Source organism: Eleginops maclovinus, chromosome 18 (assembly GCF_036324505.1).
Source record: "Eleginops maclovinus isolate JMC-PN-2008 ecotype Puerto Natales chromosome 18, JC_Emac_rtc_rv5, whole genome shotgun sequence".
In the NCBI taxonomy this organism is placed as follows: domain Eukaryota; kingdom Metazoa; phylum Chordata; class Actinopteri; order Perciformes; family Eleginopidae; genus Eleginops; species Eleginops maclovinus.
This window is the reverse complement of record NC_086366.1, coordinates 26,254,488-26,278,646: the sequence shown is the minus strand read 5'-3', so window position 1 is coordinate 26,278,646 and position 24,159 is coordinate 26,254,488. Positions and strand designations below refer to the sequence as shown.

General features: G+C 42.8%; 4 protein-coding genes across 4 annotated transcripts in view; all 4 read right to left on the bottom strand.

Annotated features, from left to right (window-relative positions):
- Nucleotides 1–300: 300 nt before the first annotated feature.
- Nucleotides 301–4,485, bottom strand: LOC134880228 (gastrula zinc finger protein XlCGF26.1-like). Its single transcript, XM_063907012.1, has 3 exons — nucleotides 4,298–4,485; nucleotides 2,637–2,949; nucleotides 301–2,015 (listed from the first exon to the last, which is right to left on the bottom strand). Exons 1-3 carry the CDS (start codon nucleotides 4,421–4,423, stop codon nucleotides 541–543), a joined length of 1,914 nt encoding a protein of 637 aa, XP_063763082.1. The 5' UTR covers nucleotides 4,424–4,485; the 3' UTR covers nucleotides 301–540.
- A 57-nt stretch (nucleotides 4,486–4,542) lies between these two features.
- On the bottom strand, nucleotides 4,543–7,460 carry LOC134880230 (zinc finger protein 501-like). The gene is made up of 2 exons (XM_063907015.1): nucleotides 7,159–7,460; nucleotides 4,543–7,022 (listed from the first exon to the last, which is right to left on the bottom strand). The coding sequence occupies exon 2, from the start codon at nucleotides 6,874–6,876 to the stop codon at nucleotides 5,434–5,436; it is 1,443 nt and encodes a 480-aa protein (XP_063763085.1). The 5' UTR covers nucleotides 6,877–7,022; nucleotides 7,159–7,460; the 3' UTR covers nucleotides 4,543–5,433.
- A 905-nt stretch (nucleotides 7,461–8,365) lies between these two features.
- LOC134880519 (reticulon-4-like) lies at nucleotides 8,366–10,447 on the bottom strand. The gene is made up of 3 exons (XM_063907475.1): nucleotides 9,805–10,447; nucleotides 8,667–8,973; nucleotides 8,366–8,423 (listed from the first exon to the last, which is right to left on the bottom strand). Exons 1-3 carry the CDS (start codon nucleotides 10,220–10,222, stop codon nucleotides 8,366–8,368), a joined length of 783 nt encoding a protein of 260 aa, XP_063763545.1. The 5' UTR covers nucleotides 10,223–10,447.
- A 6,131-nt stretch (nucleotides 10,448–16,578) lies between these two features.
- The window catches only part of LOC134880518 (spectrin beta chain, non-erythrocytic 4-like), an 81,953-nt gene continuing 74,372 nt past the window's right edge, over nucleotides 16,579–24,159 (bottom strand). Inside the window, 3 exon segments of the mRNA XM_063907473.1 lie at nucleotides 16,579–21,908; nucleotides 22,069–22,111; nucleotides 23,148–23,315. Coding sequence (XP_063763543.1) covers nucleotides 21,585–21,908; nucleotides 22,069–22,111; nucleotides 23,148–23,315 — 535 coding nt within the window. The 3' untranslated portion in view covers nucleotides 16,579–21,584.

Below are 24,159 nucleotides of genomic sequence, written 5' to 3'. Positions count from 1 at the left end.
ATACAAATGAGCTTTTGTTTTGCAAATAAAATGCTTTGTCTTAAAAATCCAACATATTTTGTTTGAATTTATTAAGGAAAGAAAAAGCTGATTTGATTTGATTTGTGCAGTGTGTGTGTGTGTGTGTGTGTAGGTTTTCCCTTTAGCTTTCAGGTTTTAATCCTTAAAAAAAATGAATGTCTTGATTATGTTATTTTCACAGAGCTTTGCTGTTTTGCAGATAAAGACTTATGATATAGTTTCTAAACAACCTTTATTGAAAGAATATTTTTGAGGTGAATATGTTGGCTGTATCTTTAGTCAAGCACACACTTCAAGCTTCCTCCACGGTCCGATTTTGATGACACTCGTGAACTACATTTTTAAAAAATGGTTTAAAGATTTTCTTCAGACAGCAAAACACTGCAAGATGTGCAATAAATGCAGGTTTTAACATGTGTTTATTTAAATATCCAATACATTTCAGTACTGGCTGAAGGAACTCTCATTGTAAGAGAGATGACTGCTGCATTAACATTACTATAACCAGGTGCGCTGTTTTTAGGACGTAGAAAGCGTGTTCCCTAAACTTTTCTGGAGTTTCTCAGAACAGTTGTGTCTCTTTAGCAGCCGTGAATCTGAAAACCCGAGTCCACAGCTGCTGCAGGAGTACGGCCTCTCTCCGGTGTGGACCTGCATGTGAAACTTCACGTGTCCCAGTTGCCTGAACCTCACCCCGCAAACTTCACACTCGTAGGGCTTCTCCCCCGTGTGGACCCTCATGTGTCTCAGCAGGTTGGTGTAGATCCTGAAGGCCTTGCCACACTGCTCGCATTTGTGAGGTTTCTCTCCGGAGTGCTGCAGTTTGTGGGACTTGAGAGCCTGAGGGATGATGAACCTCTTCCCGCACACGTCACAACCGAACGGTCGTTCTCCTGTATGGATCCGCTGATGGTAGTCGTACGTAGCTTTGTAGAAAAAGGACTTTCCGCATGTGTCGCATGTGTACTGCATCTGCCCGGTGTGAATCTGCTCGTGTCTCCTCAGTGAGCCGGCCGAGTCGAAGCCCTTGCGGCAGGTCTTGCAGCTGAACGGCGTCACGTCCACCGTGGATCTGTCCCGTCGGTAGATTACTCTGCGGTTCCCCCGCTCTCGAGTTCGCCTCCTGACGACCTGCCCGTGCCTTTCATCGTGAGTCGCTCTCTGGTGTTTCTGTAGCTGGCAGTTGTACAGAAAAGTCTTCCCACACAGGTCACACATGAAGGACTTGGAGGCACCATGAAGAAGCATGTGTGATTTGAGCCTGTTGTCCTGAATGAAGCTCTTCCCGCAGACTTTACATTTGAACGGTTTCTCTCCGGTGTGAATACGGACGTGTCTTCTCAGGTTGTGCTGCAGAGTGAATCCCGCTCCACACGTCTCACATGTGAACATTTTCCCCCGGTGGCCCCGCTGGTGTGCACTGAGGGACCTCCTCTTTATGAAAGCTTTGCCACACACCATGCATTTGAAGGGATGCTCCCCAGTGTGAATACTGCTATGGCACTGCAGCGTGAAGGCGTACCTGAAGCCCTCCCCGCACTCGGAGCATTTGTGCGGCTTCTCCACAGAGTGTACGATCTGGTGAGCCTGCAGGCTGTGTTTGGTTTTGAAGGCCTTCCCGCAGGTGGAGCAGGTGAACGGCCTTGTGTCCGTGTGCACCAGCTGGTGAGTCTTCAGGTGCATTTTAGTTTTGAACGTCTTCTCACAGAGCGGGCACTTCAGGGTTGCATACTTCCTCTCCTCGTGCCGCAGCAGGTGGTACTCGAACGTCTCCGTATTCCTGAACTTCCTGGGGCACTGGTCGCAGGAGAAAGGCCTCTGCTCCTTGTGAGTGTTCATGTGCTTCATCAGATGGAACTGCCGGCTGAAGCTCTTGTTACAGACGCCACATACAAACTGCTTCCCTTTCCCCCTCACTCCAGCTTCCTGTGTGTTCTGGATCTCAGGGGTTTTTGATTCTGCCGTGTGGGTTGTGGAAGAACCCTCTGTAGTGTCTACACAAGAGGAAAAGATCAATGTTAATAAACAAGAGTTAGCGAGGGACATTTTCATTTTCAAATGTAGATACTACTGTAAAATCTAAGTGTCAGAGACGCACATAGCATTCCATGTACACTATTTTTGTTATTCCCTGTGTTAATATGCATTTCTTTGAAAGTTTTTTTGCTTTAGTTGATACAGCCATTTTATTTTTGATTATTATTGTGACCATGTTATCTGCAAAATATAAGTTTATTTAAAAAAGAAATCAGAAAAAAAAGAAATTAAAGTGGTTTTCACCGGATAATTTTGCCAGAACTACCATATTTCTGGGACATTTTCTGCATTACAGCGGAACTATCTTACATAAAATATATCAGTATATATATTATCATTGAAATTGATGCCAGCAACCTCATTATCTGAATCTTATGACAGGAAGTAAGTTATGGTTGTGTTCATTTAAAGTGTTCATTTCTAAGAAACCCACTTCCCCTCCACGTGGTTTTTCTACTTCCCATTTTAACGTTGATTCTCCATTTCTCCCGAAATGATTTGCACGAATGATCCTGATTATGATGAATGATAGAAGTTAGTGTTTTCTAGTGGATTTTTGTCCTTTGATGAAAACCTACCATCATGTCCAGTCTCTGTGCCTTCCCTGGTCGATTTATCCATCTGAGTTTTCAACTTCCCAGAAGGCTTCAGGGTGTAGATGAGGCCGCTCTGCTCGAACAGGACAGGGCTGCCGTTCAGGACGTGTTCTCTCCACATCCTGGCGTTCTCAAAGTTCTCCGTGGTGGTCTTCAGCTCGCTCTGCAGCCACCCCACTCTGGCCTCCAGGGTCTGGTTCTCGTTGTGCAGCGTTGAGGACAGTTGGGAAAAAACGGCTTCGATCTTTCTCGTTGCTTCCCGTGCTAACATTTCCACAACGCTGTCAAAATCTGGCTGTGAGGAATCAAATAAAGAAGTCAACACTGTGTTAGATAAAGCCTCTGATGCTAAATGTATTCATGGTGGACAAAGGAATGAGCTGGTACTACCAACTGCTCATTCACATGCAAACATTGTATTATCAGCTTGTGGTTGAACTGCAGTATAATCTAGAACATATACAACGTAGAGTTATTTTTGCAGAGTAAGGGTTTAAACTGATGCCCCACCATAACTACATGACTATTCAATGACTTAAGCTCAACTTATTCATTTGGTAAACTACAACTGAACATTATTAACCGGATAACATAAAAAATACAAAAGCAATGGTTGGATAAATGTCTATGTTTTCATAATATTAATTTTATTTCGGAAGATAGACAAATGAGGCAGAAATGGTAAGTAAACTAATAAGTAAAACGCTGGTAATATCCACTGAAATGTTTGTTAGTTATTATAACTAACAAAGTCTAGTTCAGATACTTCAATATTGTTCTTAAGTAAATGTACTTTGCACCACTGTGCAGGTGAGAAGAAATTATATTCTCAGGTGGAATTTTGTTTTAGACGTTTGGATTGGATGTGGAGGAGGAAAATGCTTAATAAATAATCACCGAGAGGTTTATTTTAAATGACAGATATTGAGTGCTGGAATATTTAGAACGTTGTAATATAAAAGTAGAATAACCAATTAAACAAGAAACACAAATCATATCACGGGATTATGATTCATTTGGAATCAATGCCCTCACTAAACTACTTGGTAATTACATCCCGATTTATTGATTTAGTTAATATGCTGTAATTATAACCTGAATGTGCAAAGTAACTGGCAACTAATGATGTCAAATAAAAGTAAAAAAGATGGAAAATGTAGTGAAATTGCCAAACACAGACACTACATAAGTAAAGTATAATAACTTAAGCGCAGGCCTTTAGTAAATTCATTAAATTAAATCCAGTACTGTGGCAATGATAAATCCAGGACTGAGAAGACCGGTTTCATGTACTGCCTGTCCACTCCAAGTCACTGGACAGATGTGAAGCACCGTATTGTTCACCATACGCTTTTTAACTTGAAATAACACAAATGTATTTAATTATTCGAAACTATATTGAGAGTTAAACGTTATGAGGTGATAATAAACTTTATTTTCGCCGACAGACATGATAAGCTAGCTAGCTTTGTGATAACAGTCCGCCATCTTTGTTGCTCTTGGTAAATCTGTCCCTCTGCTTGATTTTATTCCGGCGGTCCAATCTCCCCCAGCTAGTGTTTCTGATCCTTATCGTCTGGTGTCCGCAGCAGTAATATGTGTATGTGATGCAAGCCGACCAGTAATATTAAGCGTTAACTCACCTCACGTCTCATTGTAGCCTCTTTCGTGGATGTTTTATCTTTCGAATTTCCAATATCAACAGCGGTCCTAATAACTGTCTCCAGGATGGACTTTATTTCGGAATAAAACACCAAATTCTCTGACATTTTCACATTTAAAGTTAGCAGCCGACAAAAACAAAAACGCAGATAGGAGAGCTGCAATGATTCCGGAAATGGAAGTAGCAAAGGTAAATACATTTCAAAATAAAACTCTCAAAAGTTGCTTCACTTGCAAATGTTCTTTTATTGCAATGACAAACGAAAAGAAACATACACACTGCCATAACACATATATTTTACATTAGCCCGTCATTGTACAATGTGTTGTTTTTGTTGAAAATTATTCAATGTATTGATTTCATTAATGAACATAACATACAATAGAAATGAAAGAAATCTGTCAAAAACAGAATGCCATTCAAAAATTCACTTAACTGGAGAAGAGAAACTCATAAGTCCTAAAACACACTTGAAACTCTGAAGCTGGTGTTTTTGCTGCATTTATCGTTTAAAAATAAATGTATATTATCCAAACTCAAAACTTGTAGTTGTTGTTCTGTTTTTTTTTACAGGAGACAGCAGCATCTTTCTTTATTAGCTGAGGTTACTTAAAACTAATAATGCCACAAACGATGCAGCCAACCTGTACTGCAAATCTCTGAATGAAAGTGAGCTGCCAGTACATTAACTCTTTTAATGACTTTAGATTAATCCCATATCTTTAGCATATTAAGGGAGATGAAACGCGAGTAACCCTGAAGTGTTTGAACTCTTAAGCGGATCAACAGACAAAACACAAGCTTTCAGTTTCTAATAGACAACCAGGCATCCGTTTGCTACTATGAAGCTATCTTGTGTTTCTTTTTGTACATCTACCTAATATATTAATTTTCTGTCATTAAACAAGTATGTTGATTAATGGAATTGTTCCAGCTCCAAAAACTAATTTTAAAGATGATTTTGTAAAGCAATAATTGAGCATACATGCACTGGGCCATGCACAGGTCATCACAGCTCCCTTAAGATAACAAATGGCTGTTAATTTATGACTTCATTAGATGGAGCCATTTGTTATTCAGTCGAGCGTTCTTCCAGATTGTTCCACATCACCCCCCCTATGACCCGTCACAGCTGTGCTTCTTGAGCTGCCTTGAATCAGAGAAGCCGCGGCCGCACTGCTGGCAGGAGTACAGCTTCTCCCCGGTGTGGACCTGCATGTGGGACTTGAGCTGGTTGGACTGGTGGAACTTCTTGTGACAGTACAAACATTCAAACGGCTTCTCGCCCGTGTGGATCCGCAAGTGTCTGTAGAAGTTTCCGTCTGTTCTGAAGGTTTTACCGCACTGGTCGCATTTGTACGGCTTCTCGCCCGTGTGAATCCGCTCGTGCTGCTTCAGGCTGCCGGCGTGGAAAAACCTCTTCCCGCACACATCGCAGACGAAGGGCTTCTCCCCCGCGTGGCTTCTCTGGTGATACCCGAAAGAGTACTTGTTGTGGAAAGCCTTCCCACAGATGCCGCAGTTGAACTCCTTGTTCTCGCTGTGGCCTCTCTCGTGGAGTTTGAGGGAACACGCAGCGCTGAAGCCTCTCAGACATATCTTGCAGCTGAATGGTTTAACCAATGACTTGTTCCTCTTTCTATTCTGCAAAAACCTCTGCGTGCCCTCCGTGTCCTCGTTCCTGTCAGCATGCACAAACCTCTGGTGGATCAGCAGCCGGCAGTTGAAGAGGAAGGTCTTCCCGCACAGGTCGCACATGAATGGCTTCCTGGCGCCGTGGATGAGCATGTGGGCCTTGAGCTTGTTGTTGTCGGAGAAGCTCTTCCCGCACTCGGAGCAGGTGAAGGGCTTCTCCCCGGTGTGGATGCGCAGGTGCCTCTTCAGGTTGTTGTTCATGCTGAACCTGGCTCCACATATGTGACAGGTGAAGGGTTTCTCCCCGGTGTGGACCACGCCGTGTCTCTTCAGAGCCGTGCCTGTTCTGTAGGACCTGTTGCACACGGTGCATGTGAACGGGGTGATGCCCGTGTGTTTCCTCTTGTGCACGGTCAGGGAGTGGGCGTATTTGAATGTCTCCTCGCACATTGTGCATTTGAATTTTTTTGAGTTGGAGTGGACCATCTGGTGGAAGCGGAGGGTGTCTTTGCTCTTGAACTCCTTCCCGCAGGTGGCGCAGCTGAACGGTCTTTCCTCCGAGTGCACGGCCATGTGACACCTCAGCTGGACCGACGTCTTGCAGGTCTTGTCACAAAGATGACACTTCAACATCTGCTTCCACTTGTCATGGCGCAGCAGGTGGTTCTCCAGAGAGCGCTGGATTCGGAAAGTTTTGCCGCACTGGTTGCAGGCGAAGGGCTTTGGCGGTTTGGACCGCTCGTGATGCTTGAGGTGATTCTGGAGTGACTCCTCTCTCCGGTACGATCTCTTACACTGAGGGCAGGGGAAGGGCAAGGGGGCTTTGCTTGCCTCGTGGCGCAAAAGGTGATTTTCCAGAGACTTCTTCTCGAGGAAGCTCCTGCCACACTGCTCACAAGGAAAAGGCTTCTTATGGAGCTTCATGTGTTTCGTTAATTCACCTTTCCAATTAAAACCTGCGTCACAATGTTCACAGGAAAACCGCTTTGCTGTCTCTTTCCTTTTAAGCCTTTTCCCCGGCTCTCCACTAGGTTTGGTTTTCTTCTCTTCGACGCTGTTGTCAGTGGAAGCTTAAAATAGAGAGGAAAAAGTCGCAACATTTATTTAAACAGGCCTCTACTTTGAAATAAAACTCTATCCCCACACCAAATGTTTGTGTTATGGTCCCAAACCTGAGAAGAGCATCCCTCTGAACCCTATTCTTACCTCCTTCAGTCTTATAGGTTGCTCTCCTGATCCTCCTCGTTCTGCCCGAAGGTGCCTCTTCCACAGATTTCTGTAATGAACAAGTTTGATTTTAATATTTCATCATAAACTTTGGTTTGCCTCTTAAATGACAAACTGTATCTCCACAACATTGGGGAATAAACGCGACTGATATTAGAGCGGCATTATTAGATCGCCACAACAAATGAACATGCTCATGCAGGGCTCCACCCATAGAAACAAATGACAGTTGGGCTCTGCTGATTTAAATGTTAAAGATTATTAACATAATAATACATCATATTTAAGAGTTTGAAAACGTTGTTGCTTCCAGACAAATCAGATACCTTATCGCAACTTATTTCCCCTCACATACATAGAAATTACATATTAAAAAAGTGTAAAAGACTTAAATGTTAGAACATGAGTGTGTTGTGCTCAGGTATGGAATGAGATCGATAACGCTTTAAATACTTCTTTATCTGCTTCAATACATTAAATGTCTGGGGACTAAACAATTAAGTCTGAAATGTATACAATTTGTACAATTACTTTCCTTTGTAATATATCCGTGTTTATTATATCCGACCTAAATTTAAGCCAATGTTCAGATTGATAAAGGTAATATTTTGGTAATATTTAGTTAGGGTTAGATTAGTGTAGGGCAGGGGTATTCAACTAAAATTCAACGAGGTCCAGTTAGAGAACATTTCCTCAAGCAAAGGTCCGGAACATCAAAATGTCTAACTGTCGTTATGAATGAGTGCGATATACATTAGCTGTGACCTAGTAGCTGTATCAACGTCTGCATGTAATCCACAACTGACTGTCTCATCAAACCAACAAAGTACAATTCAAAAACAACAATATTTATTGTCCCTTGAACTATACAGGTATACAGTTTAATACTGTAGATATATGTTCCACTCGGGCTGCATTTAAAATAAAATAGAGAAAATAAATAAAACAGCTTTGGAAACTGAGCTCTAGCCTGTCCCCAAGATTTTAAATCGGGGCTGAAATGGTGTCAGGGCCATTCTCATACACATGTGAAGGTGCTCATTGGTGCTCCACTCACCGCCTTCTCTGTCTGTCTAACACTAACTTGTCTCTTCTTCTTGTGTTTATCTCCCTGCATTGCTCACTCGTCTCTATCGCCCCCTGTCGGCGCCGGGTTCAAATTGAAAATCCCTTATTAATGTATTGATTATAGGTCCGGGTCGTTATAGGTCGGCGTCAGGGTCCGGACCCGGACCGCAGTCCGCCTGTTAGTGAATTATGGTTTAGGGTGTTAGTCAGCGGGTAATACATGAACTCTTTCTTTGAACAATTCTAGATATGTTACTAACACGTACTTTCTGTTTACTGCACCCTAATCTCAAGATTCAGACGCTTTATCAAGATGTTCTATTTCACATATCTCCATTTTGTCTTCTGATTGTATTTTTAAACTCTGTATTTTTGAATCTAAGAGTTAAATAATGCATCCAACAACAGAAACAGCCCACCTTCTCTGTGCCGAGTCTGAGGGGGGGGTTTGTGCCGGCGCTGATGCCGCTGCTGTGAGGAGGAACTGTGTTGATTCAGAGACAGTCGTGGGTGGTGCAGGGACATCGGGGACAACTTGGCCGACCCCCACAAACAGCACCTGGGAGTCTCCACCAGCAAACACCAGCGGGGCCGTGCCAGGTTCAGAGACGGGCCCCGGGGCAGCTGTGGAGCTCACTGCTGAAACCGGAGGAGGACTGGAGGCAGGTTCCTTCACAGCAACCAGCGGAACAGCAGGACTGGTGGAGACCGACACCACCGGGGCTCCTGAGGGACACAATGACACATCAACTACTATTATTATTATTGTACACCATGTTACATGAAATGTGTTTAGAACAAGCAGAAATTGAATGAAGGATTTATGTCGCACAGCAAACAAAACAAGTTGTGCTTATCAGAGCACAGTTACTTAAATATACTGCTTTCTCATTTTTTCATTTACTATCATCAGAAATTAAACATCTGTAGGGTTAGGGCTGTCAGAAAATAAAATCTAACTTTGTGTCAGGGAGTTTGAAATGTATTTTTTCCACCATTTTTTTAGACTCAACAATGAATCCACCATTATCTACAATTTATGTTCTAGTTTAAAGGTTAACTTTGAGACCTTTTAAAGTGCCTCCACCTATAGGAAGTATTCCAATACTAAAGTCAAACTAGCCTACCGATACCATGCTAACCCACTCTGCTATAAGTAAAAGTCTTGGAATGAAAAGGTACGTTTGTATATTTCAATAGCAAATAAGAAAAGCAGCAAATCCTCACATTTGGTTTTTAATTTTTGCACAACAAATAAATGAGCTATAAGCAAAATAGTAGCCACTGATTTTCTGTCAATGGCTCTTTTCATTTCCTTATTTGTTGTCAGATATGAATTGCATGTATTACAAGTAGAACTAACATAACATTCTGAAGTCAAATGTAAAAGCAACAACAAGCTGGCCTTGAGTAAATGTACTTGGTTTGATCCCTCAATGGGCCCTCAACATATTGCACACAGTGTTTGTATTTTAACCTTGGACTCTTTCTAATGACAGTTGAGCTCTCATGTTGCCATTAATGTGATTGATGGGTTGATTGACAGCTGTCCCTCACCTATCAGAGAGGCGTCCTGCATCACGAGGAGGGTCGGGCCTCCCGGTGTCTTGCTGCCCACGTCACTGATGCTCTTCAGCTCCTGCTCCAGCTGCTCCATCTCTTTGCCCAGCTGACCCACTCTGGCCTCCAGCTCCTGCTCCAGCTGCCCGGCTTTCTTCTGAAGAACGTCCTCCAGCTTCTCCACCTTGGCCCGAAGAGCCTCGTTCTCTTCAAACAGCTCCGAGGAGTACTCTGTGAACACCTGGTGTATCTGGAGCACCAGACACTTCTCTATCTCCTGGATTCGCCCGGACTTAGCCTCTTCCCACTCCGAGTTTGGCGCCTCTTTCGCCCAGACATCCCTGAAAACAGACACGGCCGCCTCGATAGATACTGCCACTATGGACGCCACTTCGCTGCTAAACCTTGCCTCCATTTTTAGTCAGTCACATTAAAAACTCAACCCAGTGTATCCGGCAGTCTGCAGGACATGTTTAAAGATCATTTAAAAAAACTAAATATAGAGTCAGTTTGACTTTAAACCCAACAAAAGTCTTTCTTCCGTGTAAATGTTACCCTAGCTTTCCTACACCGCGGTCGGTCCGTCTCTGATAAGATTCCGTGCTGCACTTCTGCTTCCGGTGTCATGTCTACATTTCAAAATAAAAGTCCCTCTAAAGTTTGTAGGCAAAAGCAACCACTGGGTGGCGGAGTATTTTATATTGTTATATTTAGTTCAAGTAGCAAAACCACAGTGTAAAAATCCTGTAGTAGAAATTATTGTTATTATTACAGTCCTATTTGGGCCTCAAACTATTTGTCGCATTATACCATCGGAGAAGAGGACAACTATAAACAACAGGGATGTCTGTAAAGTGACAAAAACATATTTGTCCTTTGTCCTGGACAGCGTGCAGGTGTTCCAGTTTGACTATTTACTTGTAGCTGTTCCCAATTGAGAAAAACTGTCACAATTGGCTACAACTTCATCACTGGATGAATAGAGGCATGGTTTGGCAAGGGACTTTATTTATTTTTTGGCTGTCAAATACATGCAGGACAGTAATTTCTGTCCACAGGTGATTCCCCCACACAAAGGCTGTGATACCAGCTTTTACAAAGCGTGCTCTACGTCTGGAAGAAAAGGGCAAAAAAAAAAGAAAAAAAATACATGCTTTAGGACAGTTGTAAAACATTACAGTAATCAACTTCAAGTGCTTACCCATTGGTCATGGGTGTCATGTTCGCCACACACCCGACATAGCTCCGACAAATCATCTGATTACAGATAGCCATGTTATTGGCTGGAATAAATAGCACTTGCATAACAACTGAAAACAAAGTAGAAACCAACCCGTTTCCTTGATGAGCTGTTGGGCTATGTCCATTCGCAGATGGCTGATCCCCTGCTCATCAAAGGGACCAGCCAACAGTTTCATCAACAATCGACAAAATAAGTCCATAATTACCAGTTTCCAGAGCGTCTGCTTGTATTTCTTGTACTTGTGAAATGTAGGGCTGGACTGAGGTGAGGAGGGGGACTGAGGTGAGGATGGGGACTGAGGTGGGGATGGGTCAGTAATTGCGGATGGGGAACCAGTTTGCCATTTGTGCGGCAAACGTGGTGCTGGCTCTATGGCCGAGTTGGTCTATATACTTTATGCATGGTCTTGCCCTTCTTTGACATTATGTCAGCACTTTTTCCATCCATGCTGACGATTATAAGTGGCCCGTCTAAACAGCTATATATATACAGTGGGGCAAAAAAGTATTTATTCAGCCACCAATTGTGCAAGTTCTCCCATTTAAAAAGATGAGAGAGGCCTGTAATTTTTTATCATAGGTATACCTCAACTATGAGAGACAGAATGAGAAAATAAATCCAGAAAATCACATTGTAGGATTTTTAATGAATTTATTTCAAATTATTGTGGAAAATAAGTATTTGGTCAATAACAAAAGTTCATCTCAATACTTTGTTATATACCCTTTGTTGGCAATGACAGAGGTCAAACGTTTTCTGTAAGTCTTCACAAGGTTTTCACACACTGTTGCTGGTATTTTGGCCCATTCCTCCATGCAGATCTCCTCTAAAGCAGTGATGTTTTGGGGCTGTCGCTGGGCAACACGGACTTTCAACTCCCTCCAAAGATTTTCTATGGGGTTGAGATCTGGAGACTGGCTAGGCCACTCCAGGACCTTGAAATGCTTCTTACGAAGCCACTCCTTCGTTGCCCTGGCGGTGTGTTTGGGATCATTGTCATGCTGAAAGACCCAGCCACGCTTCATCTTCAGTGCCCTTGCTGATGGAAGGAGGTTTTCACTCAAAATCTCACGATACATGGCCCCATTCATTCTTTCCTTTACACGGATCAGTCGTCCTGGTCCCTTTGCAGAAAAACCACCCCCATGCTTCACAGTAGGTATGGTGTTCTTTGGAAGCAACTCTGCATTCTTTCTCCTCCAAACACGACGAGTTGAGTTTTTACCAAAAAGTTCTATTTTGGTTTCATCTGACCATATGACATTCTCCCAATCCTCTTCTAGATCATCCAAATGCCCTCTAGCAAACTTCAGACGGGCCTGGACATGTACTGGCTTAAGCAGGTTGACACGTCTGGAACTGCAGGATTTAAGTCCCTGGCGGCGTAGTGTGTTACTGATGGTAGCCTCAGTTACTTTGGTCCCAGCTCTCTGCAGGTCATTCACTAGGTCCCCCCGTGTGGTTCTGGCATTTTTGCTCACCGTGCTTGTGACCATTTTGACCCCACAGGGTGAGATCTTGCGTGGAGCCCCAGATCGAGGGAGATTAGCAGTGGTCTTGTATGTCTTCCATTTTCTAATAATTGCTCCCACAGTTGATTTCTTCACACCAAGCTGCTTACCTATTGCAGATTCAGTTTTCCCAGCCTGGTGCAGGTCTACACTTTTGTCTCTGGTCTGCTTTGACAGCTCTTTGGTCTCGGCCATAGTGGAGTTTGGAGTATGACTGTTTGAGGTTGTGGACAGGTGTCTTTTATACTGATAACAAGTTCAAAAAGGTGCTATTAATACAGGTAACGAGTGGAGGTCAGAGGAGCCTCTTAAAGAAGAAGTTACAGGTCTGTGAGAGCCAGAAATCTTGCTTGTTTGTAGGTGACCAAATACTTATTTTACCGAGGAATTTACCAATTAATTCATTAAAAATCCTACAATGTGATTTCCTGGATTTTCTTTTCTCATTCTGTCTCTCATAGTTGAGGTATACCTATGATAAAAATTACAGGCCTCTCTCATCTTTTTAAATGGGAGAACTTGCACAATTGGTGGCTGACTAAATACTTTTTTGCCCCACTGTATATATATCCTTTGCCACCTAATTTGCTAATTGACTTCATCCAGTGATCAATTTCAATGTCATTTTTACTGTTTTTCCCAATTGTTGGGAACAGCTACAAGCAAATAGTCAATAATAAATATTCACCTGTTCTTTCAATGTCTGAACAGTACCTCAGGCCATTAGCGGTAAGACAGTGGAGTAATACCTTTTGAAAGCATGACTGGGTTCGTATCTCACAGCGGCTATTTTCATAGTGTTTGAAATGTGCTTTGTAATGGTCACTATATGCACTTTTTAGGCAAAAAAACAAAGCGATATCCTTTCAGATGTCCATGCTGGTGTTTGGTCCATAACACATGGCTTTTGCGTTCGTTTTTGAGGCTTGCGTCGGCAGCGTCTGCCTGTGTCATATTGTGACTATCACCAGTTAACATGGTGGGGTTTATTTCATCCATGTCAAACGGTGATTGTAAACAGCTGACAAGAGTTGACAACGCTTAGGCTACGTGCCCACGACAACGCTCTGAAGCAAAAACGCAGATGTCCGTTTTTCCCCTCCACAATTTATCTGCGTTTATCTGCGTTCTCACGAGCGTTTTGGGGGTGGATATCTGTCTATCCATGGGAACAGGGAAAACGTATAAAACTCATAATACTCGCAGTTTGCCGATGAAGTAAGCACGCCCCGGACGTAGGTGGCAGTAGCAACAATACCAAATGCCTGTTTTGTGGCTACTTCCTCCGCGTCAGTTAGAAGAAAATGGCGAAGCGCGGCGGCAATAACAGTACGCCTAGTTCAAACTTTGTTTGGACAGATGAGGAGGTCCAGTTGCTGCTAAACACAACTTTAAACTACAAAGCCAGGAAGGCAGTGGATAATGTTGATTGGGAGAGTGTCCAAAACAAATATACTGAAATATGGGAGTCGTTCATGGAGAACTACCCACTAAACGACCCAAAGTACCCTCATGCTAAGGACCAGGTTAGCAAAGGTCATGTTGCATTGTAGTTTATACCACAGGCTATAAGACTACTGAACTCCTGAGCTGTGTGAATGTCTACTCACATCTTTTTATAGTACACACATACATATATATATATATTATACACATCTGCCATACATATCTGTTTATAGTACACATATCTATATATTATACACATCTGCCATATACATCTGTTATACATAATATATGCATCTGTCCATACCTCCTCATTCAACAGTGTAAAGTGTTTAAATACTTTCAATGTATTCCACATATGTATATATTTCACATCCTCAAATCTTTATTGTTGTTACTGTAAATATTCTTCTCTCTTTTTGCACTATTTTATTTATGTTATTTGCACCATGTATGTTGAGTTGTTGGAGGAGCACGCGACATAAGATTTTCATTGCCAACATATACGCTGTATCTGCTGTGCATATGACAAATAAAGCCTTGAACCTTGAACCTTGAACCAAAATTAAAGCCGTGCGCATAAAATATAGGCATGCTGTGGACACCCAGAGCCGTAGTGGGCACGGGAGGGTGGTGTCTTTGTTTTTCGAGCTATGTGATGAAATTTGGGGTACCACCCCTGCCTCCACAACAGTAGAGCATGGCCTCGAAACGGCAGACGTAAATGATGGGGCAGCAGAGCTGGGCGGTGTAGAACTAGCAGAAGCAGAAGAATCGGTGCAGGAGGACAGCTCATCTTCGGAGCCGGGCGGAGAAACTCTTTCGAGGAGGAGACACTTACTTCAGGTAAAACTATGTGTTTGACGCTAGTGTTAGCCCCAAACATCATGGCAATGTAAGGGGCACCTGTCCTGTTCCGGGTGTTTGGTGTATATATTTGGGTCCGAGATGAACCGTAATTGCACGGCACGTGTCTCGTACGATCCTCGACACCGTAGATCTCCCCAGACCAAATGAATTTGCTGTTTTGCGGAGGCGCCCCTCATCGCTAAGATAGTACAGTGTACATGCCACCTTCTTCAGAGGCAGCACTGGCTGTCGCATATTAGTCGATTGACCCTCGATGTGAGGACGAAGTAGGTCAGTCAGGGCATAAAGGGAGTCTTTGGTCATGCGGAAATTTTCGTACCACGCTTGCTCGTCCACCACATCATTAACGAAGTTCTCCCACCACTCGGAGCTTCTCCCTGGCCTCGTCCACACTCGTCTCTCACTTCGTCGTGTCTCCTCCTCCGGTGCGTCAATAATGTCCAATATCCGTTGGTATCGTCTCCTATGGTCTAAATGACTCTCGGTAAAGAGTCTCGCCATTTGTTGGCCTGCATGCATACCATTCAACGCGGCTACTGCTACACGTTCATCCATGTTTATCAAAGGGCAGGCTGAAATTTGGCGCTAGAACGTCACTTCCAGATGCCTGTGCAAAAAAAAAACCTGTGCAAAAAACGCACTTCTGCGTTTTGAACTGTTCCTACGGCGACGAGAGACTGGAACGTTTTCAAGATCTCCACTTTGAGGGGCGTTTGCGTTTTCTCCGTTTTCAACTCCTAAAAACGCCGTCGCCGTGTGCACGATAGGCACATCTGTCGAAATGTTCTACGTTTATCTGTCGTTACCGTTGTCGTGGGCACGGGGCCTTAGATGGTTCAAGCAGGGCATTGTTTGAGCCGGTCGGTGGCGTAATGAGTAACATTCATGGTTGATATTACCCAAATGTACGGGTTCGAATCCTGTCGCTAGAGTATGAATATTGTTTATTTTTATTTTTTGGCCAGCATATTTTCTGTTGTTGTCTGTAGGTGATCTCGACATGTGCATTTTACATGAACTGGTGATGTTAATGTTTTTTCGCCGAGGTTTTCTACATTGTGTGGTCACACTTCAGACACACAAGTTACGTGAAAATTACGAACCTGGCAACCACAACATCTGGTGGAAAAGGTAAACAAACTCAACCAGTTAAACCGGAATCCAGTTAAACTGGAACACAGGCACTGCATGCATTGTTAGGCAATACAAATAGACATAGCCTTATACTTTTACACCTTCTAATTTTGCAGCCCTTCCTGGACCAGACAATGGACTGCCTACAACAGTGGTTTTCCAACTTTTTGTTGGCCAAGGCACACCAAAGACTAAAACCAAAATCTCAAGGCACACCTATAATCAAAGTCTGGGCAAAATACCCTCTATAACACATAGTATCATTGTTATCACTCTGTGAAAAAATGTTTTTATTTACTCTTGCCAAAGCTAAGGCCTATTGTTTCTATATTGTGAAATAAGTGTGTAGGACAAAGTACCGATAAAGTAAATAAAAAATTGTTCATAACCTTTTCTACAGTTAAATGCACAAGGGCTAATTGTTTAAAAATCCCACGGCACACCGGGATTTCGTCTCACGGCACACCATTTGGGAACCACTGCCCTACAAGACCCAATACCTCACTTAGCTGCGTCACAAAAAGACAAACACACTCACATGATCTTTCAATATCACAATTTGTATTTATCAATTCAAAGAAAGGACTGTACAGAGCAAATGATTCGCCGTTGGTTCTGATCATTTTGTACATTATTTGTTCATTCATTCACCCTTTTGTCTTGTTGTAGTTTGTGTTCCCCCGGTGTGTTACAGTGATTGCATAGTGGAGGGATGGGAATTGAAGACATGCACAGCAGTACCATAATAGAGACTATGTCATTCATGCAACCTCTTTGTCCTGTTGTGTTTGTGTGGATCGTGTCCAGTCCAATCCCACGGCAACACAGGCTCAAAACAGCTCAACATAACATCGACATGGAGCAGTTCTCCCAGTGTCACCATGAATAAACTCATTTTCTTGTTTTACAGAAAATACCTCTGAGAACATACATTTGTACATCACCAGGTAGCTGTAGGGCAGGCATACAGAGAGGCAGGCTGAGGGCAGACAGACAGCGGCGCTCTGGGGTCCTGGGGGGAGCAAATATTCAGTCAGTACTGGATTATTTCTGTCAAATCTTAATCTGGAATTATTTTTAGAAATAATTCTCTTTGTTTGGAGCACAAGACAATTGGGGTTTTCAGCAGAAAAGTTAGACAATCTGATGCTCCTTGAATCTTCCTAATGATGCCGAGAATTATTTTGCAAGACAATGGTGCATATATACATATTAACCCTCCAATAAAAGATGTGTCCACATCACCCCCCCCCTCTCAATAACTGTTATTAAATCCATAAAATGTCCAAACTGAAGTCGACATTCATCTTTACTGCATTAATGTGTGGTTAAATACACCAGCCCTGATTGTCCTCAGAAACATATAAACAAATGCTAGATTAAAAAAATTAATTCTACTTATAAAGTTAAGGTTGATTGCTTTCACTGTAGTCTGAGATTGGTCTGATTGGTAGATATTGGTTATTTACTCCAGGCAGTGTCTGTTATCTTGAAGGGTGTGTTTTTGTGAGGACACTGGAGCAGCTCCCAGCAGCCAATGATAAGCCTGATGAGAACATGTTCCCAGAAGATGAGGATTTAAAATATCAACACATGAAGAATATGACACAGCTGTTTTTCTCAAGTTCAACATTAGGCATAAATGAGCTATGATGCTAACAATAGTTTTCCTAATCAATGAATGCAGGGATTTTGTTGTCCATTAATCTTTTTAACATTGGAAAACAATAAGAAAAATCCCCATAGTAAAGCCAAAAGATATATTTTGACCAAATATATAGAGTTTATAATGTTATAAAACAGATGAAAAGAGCAGCACATCTTCACATTGCTAACTGCTAACGTTTCAGCTCCAGGTCATACACAGGGTTATGCACCGAATGTGAATAGCATCAAAAATAAACCCTAAAAACTATTACAAAACGGATCTGGAAACGGTTTTTATTAAAAACCTTCTTCTACCTACTGAGATAACTTTCTGACTCTGACATGCCTCCACTGGACCCCTCCCCCCTCCCCCACACCGCTGCCCCTCAGACCTCAGCTCTGCTGCGTCTTCAGTGAAGAGAAAAAGTTGCATAAAGTTTCAGTTCATTGCTACCGTGGACGACATCATCATCATCATCATCATCATCATCATCATCATCATCATCATCATCAACACCACAAACACTTCTAAAATCCTCACACATTCCATATTTCTGCATACTGCTGTTGTTTTGGTGTACAGAATGCAACATGTGAAAGACTGAAACTGTTCCGTGTAAGTCTGCATGAGCGTTTCTCTCTTTGAATTCATATTTCCCCTTTTCACTGCGTGTTCTTATCTCTGGTATGATGGAAAGTATTTTAGGATTGACATGCTGTGTTCAGAGAGCTGGACAAACACTGATCTGCACCCAAACTGAACTCAACAACATTTTAAAAGTGAGAAAAGAAAACTATACATACAGGAATGATAAACCAAAAGGTATTTTATTCATCATTTCATCTGGAGCCAACACACTGAGGTTGGGGTGAACAGAACAGCACAGACACACACAGACAGGCAGGCAGGGCACCACCCAAACCATCAGAGGGTAACACCTCCGCTTGGCCTGTGAAATGGTTCCAATGACAGATTTGTAATGTTGTCTGTTAGCGGGTTAGCTGGACCCTACGTGTTTTGTCCCGTGTGTATCTACAGCAACAACGTGAGACTGTTTATCATGCTGATTCATAATCACACAGCAGCGGACGGCACCTCCTCACTGTGGAAGATTTGCTCCTTCAGAATTCACCTCTTTGACTCTGTTGTGTCCAACATGCATGTAATGGTTGCACTGAGCTGGCATTCACACCCAATGAAGACGCACAAAGTGTGTGGAAATGATTAAAGAAAGCAACAGTTCTCCGGACATGTTTTATGAAACCAGACAAACAGGTCAGGACAGGATTTAAAATCCTAAAGAGGAGAACGTACACCGTTAAAATAAGAACATTGAGAAATAACCTCAATATACCCTTTTAAAAAACAAAGAGAAAAATGTAAATGGCAAAAACTGATTTCTGATATCAATAGAAAAACTGAAATTTTAACTTTAAAGAATAATAAATAAACAGAGACAAAGTTACATCACACAACCAAAAATATTAGATAAAAATGAACTCCTTTTTGGTTTGTGATTACCTACCCGAAAGAAGAACACAGAACATGTGTTTTCAATATGTATACTGCAGACGTTTAGCTGGACTTCAGAATCAAATATACCAGAACTGAAAGGGTTCACACAGTCGCAGGATACTGAAACATCATTCGTATTGGACAGGATTTGAAATGATATCTGACACATGTTTTGCCCAGGACGCTAGTACAAGAGCAGGAAGTAACTTTAGTTTCTTCTAAGTTGCATTTAAAGTTTATTAGAGTAGCTTCTCCCCGTCCCTCTGCTTCCGTTATGGCTTAGTGGTGAGGTTACAGCAAATGGAACATAAACTGAAGCATGGAGGCAGCGGGCTGCAAAGACAAGCTTCTATTGACAAGTGATTTCTCTCCAAGAAAAACATGCAATCTCACATCTTACTTACAATATTTGGTCAGTGTGATATCCTGTCTCTGTGCGGTGTGTCCCTCCATTCACTAACTCACTCACTCCTGTATCACTCTGATGGGATTTTGACCTGGACAGATTAATGACCTCTGGAACACACTTATGACCTTTGACATTTAAAACTTGCTGAGTTATGTATCTCTGTGTCTGTATGTGTGTGTGTGTGTGTGTGTGTGTGTGTGTGTGTGTGTGTGTGTGTGTGTGTGTGTGTGTGTTCATGTGTGTGTGTGTGTGTGTGTGTGTGTGTGTGTGTGTGTGTGTGTGTGTGTGTGTGTGTGTGTGTCTGTCTGGAAGACTGAGGTGGCATCTGAGGGGACAAACACATGAACACGTGTAGCACACGGTAATCACACGCTAACACAAATAACCTGAGAGCTATGGAGACCCTGGGAGCAGAGAGCAGCAGCACGTTCATGCTCACACACACACACACACACACACACACACACACACACACACACACACACACACACACACACACACACACACACACACACACACACTCACACTGAATACTGCACACAGAAAAATTATGTTGAATTCTGTATTTAAAAAAGGATGTGACAGATTAATGTGAATGACTCAAAGGGAATACCCAACGAGTAGTTTGATGTTATAAGAGAATGAAAGAGTAGAGGCCTGCGCTCAGCCCGGGGCCTCATTCATTAAAAACATGCCAGGCGCATATTTTGTGCTTATGAACACAGCCAAACATGTAACTTATTCAAAACTTCAGAAAAAAATAATCAGAATTTCAATTATTTCCAATGAGATATTAAAAACATTCCCCTGGTCCTCTATAGCTTCCCAAAAAATGAGTGCAATAATTGTTTGAAGTTTTATGTGTTTTTTACACATTAAATAAAGTGAAATGAAACAACATTTAATGCATGAGGTCCCTGGGAGCTTCACATTAGTAACGATCGCTCTCTGATCACTGATCCAAGTCTTATTATAGATAGAGTATAGTGTTTATATCACAGGTGAATGTGAATAAACCTTCATGAGAACATCTTTAATCCTAAATAAGTCCAATAAAAACTAAAGGAAGCTGCTCTGTTGTTGGCAGTTTGGATGTATTTGTATGGCCTTCTGAGCAATGATTTCTGCTTCCTATGGTTTCTTGTATTCACTTTATGGTTTCCTGTATGGTTGGTAATTCATCTCACTGGTCTACTCTTCTCTTGCCTTACATCATCATCCTCTCAGTCTCCTAGAATCAGCTCAGTACTGGAGCTGTGCTGACACATTAGTGGTGAGTTGACTGGCTGACAGGTATCCAAGTGAAACCAGTGTCAAGTTCTTTTAATGACCAGACCTCGAGACAAATTGGACAAAGTGGACATAAAAAAAACTCTCTACGTTTGTTTGTCTGTAGAACATGTTGGCATAATTTCATTCTGTCGCGATTTCCGAGGAGTAATAGGACATAGTGTAGGATGTCTCGACTTACAGACAGATAGATACAGTAGATAGAACACACGGACGAGAAATACAGACAGGTACAGCTCATCTCATAGAAAAAAACAAACATGGACAGAATGAGCTATGTGTTATCGCTCTACCAGCAATCAGTTACAGCCATGATGTGTGCCTGGCTCTCTTAACGCTGTCCGGGTTCAGTGGCTCTCTGCAGTTCTCTGAAACCGCCAACAGGGTGGGCGTAGGAGTCAATGACTCTGCTCTCACAGAGACACAGAGGAAAAGAGAGAGAGAGAGAGAGAGAGAGAGAGAGAGAGAGAGAGAGAGAGAGAGAGAGAGAGAGAGGGAGAGAGAGAGAGAGAGGGAGAGAGAGACATGTCTCCTGCTCCTGTCCGTTCTATGAGTGAGCCTGGGTCAGTCCTTCTGTCCTGTGTGTCACTTCCCATCCAATCACAATCTGAGTTGACAGTGTTGGAGGCGGCGAGAAGGAGGGGGGCGTTCACTACCAGTTTAAGCCCCGCCTCCTTTCTGGAGTTCGTACAATTCAATCTCGGCAGATCCGGCTCACTTTTTCTTACCAGACTTTTCTGAGCGCTTTGCGTCCGACTTCCCGCCTCGCTCCGACCTCTCCGACCGCTCCCCCCTCTCCTTGTCCTTCTCCTTCTCCTTGTCTTTCTCTTTCTCCTTTTCTTTATCCGCCCGCTCGATCCGGTCGCCCAGGTCCGAGCGCTCGCCCCCCCGCTCTGACCTGTTGTCTGCCTTGCTGCCGTCGCGCCGCGTGCCCTCGTCGGTGGATGAGGTAGTTGGTTGGGGCTGACCCCATTTGGCAATCTCTTCGTGCTCCGTGATGCTGGCGGTGATGTTGTTCACCCAGATCTTGAGGTCTTCCTGCGGGGAGAGGGGGGGTCACACACGTCAGCTGATTGGTCTTTTACGGTTCCCGTTTCTGACTGGTGTCACATACTGTAACTGCAGGTGTTTAAGCATTTCTTGAATGTATGTGATTGATAAATGAAGGAGATTTCTTTAGAAGAAAAGAAAGGCTTACCTCATCTTTCGCATGGAACAAAAACTCACTGCCGTCCTTCGTTCTGCAAAGAGAGGAGAGAAATTCAATTACAGTGTATTGCAAAACATGATCGATGGATAGCTTTAGAAGGAGGCTTTTTATTTGAGATGAGGAAACCTCTAGAAACGTAGCATGTCACTGCAGCACAGACAGTATGAGAAAAATAAAGAGCTTTCTGAACATTAAAGCATGAAGACATGTCCCAGGAGAGACACTAAAACACAAATATGAACCTGAAAATGAGCAGAACAAGTCCTTTTTAAATAACAGTTGGCTGGCATTAACGCTGAACAATATCAAAGTGATAAACAAAATGTAGGAATGCTAATGGTAACAGAAGTGCAATAAAGAAAACAAACTGAGACTGTGGCTGAAAACCTGGCTTTACCAGCAACCCTCCCTATCCTAAGCAAGTCTTAGTTAGACCATAACAACAATTAGTACACTATGGACTAAGGGGAGGGGAAGGGGGGCAGTTATGGTTATTTGTTTGCTATGATGCTTAATAAAGATCTTAATGGAGCATTCAAGAGTACTCAGTGTGTTAACTTTTGAGTAGTTAGAAAATTCAGTTACACTATCATATACTACTTAAATACTGTAAAATATTAAATATTTGTAACCCACTGTTGTTTTGGGGAATATGTCGATGATTTAAGATACATTCATCTTTAAGCACATTTCATATTTTTGCGCAGGAATCTAGAAGCATCAGGTGTTTTTTTAAATAGTAAAAACTGCAATTTTCAGAATAGATTTAAATGTTATTTAAATGCCTGATGTAACTAAATGCATGATTTTATTCTGTAATGGCCTTGGGATTACAAACACGGGTCTAAATGGGTTTCAAGTGAGATGTTTGTGTCCTTCTGAGGGTCTGAATTTTGGCCCACACTTTATAATAGACTTATTAAAGGAGCTCAGGTTGAACTTCTAAAATCAGGAGAGGAATCCCCTTTAATTTCTGCCATGTACACAAAACACAACACAGCCGACAAAAGTGAACATGTTAAAAATGTCGCCAGTGAGAAGAAGTAGAACATGGAAGCAGCCCTCACTTGAGCGTGAAGACGTTCTTCTTCTTCTTGTAGCCGTTGGTGACGTCACAGTGGCAGCTGGACAGGTTGAGCAGCGGCTCGTTGTTGTAGGACGTGGCCATGTTCTTGGCGTCCTTGTAGAAACCCATCTCCCCTTTGTTCAGCACGCAGTACAGGTTGACCCAAGACCTGCTGTGGTGTGGGAAGGCGGGAGGGGTGAGGGGAGGGAGAGTGGAGGAGGAGGAGGAGGTGGAGGGGGGAGGTACGGGGAAGGCGGTGGTTGGGGGGAGATGGGAGGAGTCAGGAAGACCTGCAGAGTGGCTCTCGCTAAGCTAACACCTCACTCACCTGACCAGAGCAGACAGGTAGGTGGGCGAATGGACCAGCGCCAAGAAGGGAGGAGGAAACACACTGCTGAACAAACACAGACCGACGGACGCACAGACGGACGCACGGAGGAGGAGGTGGGGGGATGGAGGGATGGGAAGGGAGGCTACGTACACGCTGTGTGTGTGTCTCTGTGTGTGGGTTTATATATGACTTACCTTGGAGGAGAGGAGAGGAGCAGCCAGGAGCACCGAGGAGGGGAGGAGAAAAGAGGGAGAGTTTGGTTAAATGGCATTTTGGCATCAACACCTTAAAGTCTCAGCCATGCTTCTGTGATTTCTTTGAGCGTGTTTCCATGCACACAGCCTTCCAATTAATAAGCTCACACCCAGATATAGATCTTACTCAGAGCAAGCTGTCTGTGTGCAGCTTAATATCCCGATCTCAAACACCTAGTGAACTCAGAATGGAAACTGAATTTAGACGGAAGAACAATGATGCATGTGATAAGGTGTCTAAGTTATTATAACATATATGTTTTGCCATATGAAGAACAACTACAGAGAGGCAGTTGTTGGCAATCAGAATCTTAGATCTCAGGCTCCCTTAAACAATGCTCATTCAAATCAAAACATTATATAATACTACATATATTTACACATACAGTAAATTAATTGTATCTTTTCATTTTTTCTGTTCATACAGA

Excerpts from the sequence above, each read along its gene's own strand:
- LOC134880230 (XM_063907015.1), bottom strand. The coding sequence starts at position 6,876 with ATGAAGCTCCATAAGAAGCCTTTTCCTTGTGAGCAGTGTGGCAGGAGC.
- LOC134880519 (XM_063907475.1), bottom strand. The coding sequence starts at position 10,222 with ATGGAGGCAAGGTTTAGCAGCGAAGTGGCGTCCATAGTGGCAGTATCT. Across the intron at positions 8,974-9,804 it reads GCAGGACGCCTCTCTGATAG|GAGCCCCGGTGGTGTCGGTC; the intron begins GTGAGGGACAGC and ends TGTGTCCCTCAG. Across the intron at positions 8,424-8,666 it reads TCAGACTCGGCACAGAGAAG|GCGGACTGCGGTCCGGGTCC; the intron begins GTGGGCTGTTTC and ends ATTCACTAACAG.
- LOC134880228 (XM_063907012.1), bottom strand. The coding sequence starts at position 4,423 with ATGTCAGAGAATTTGGTGTTTTATTCCGAAATAAAGTCCATCCTGGAG. Across the intron at positions 2,950-4,297 it reads AGGCTACAATGAGACGTGAG|CCAGATTTTGACAGCGTTGT; the intron begins GTGAGTTAACGC and ends GATTCCTCACAG. Across the intron at positions 2,016-2,636 it reads CACAGAGACTGGACATGATG|ACACTACAGAGGGTTCTTCC; the intron begins GTAGGTTTTCAT and ends CCTCTTGTGTAG.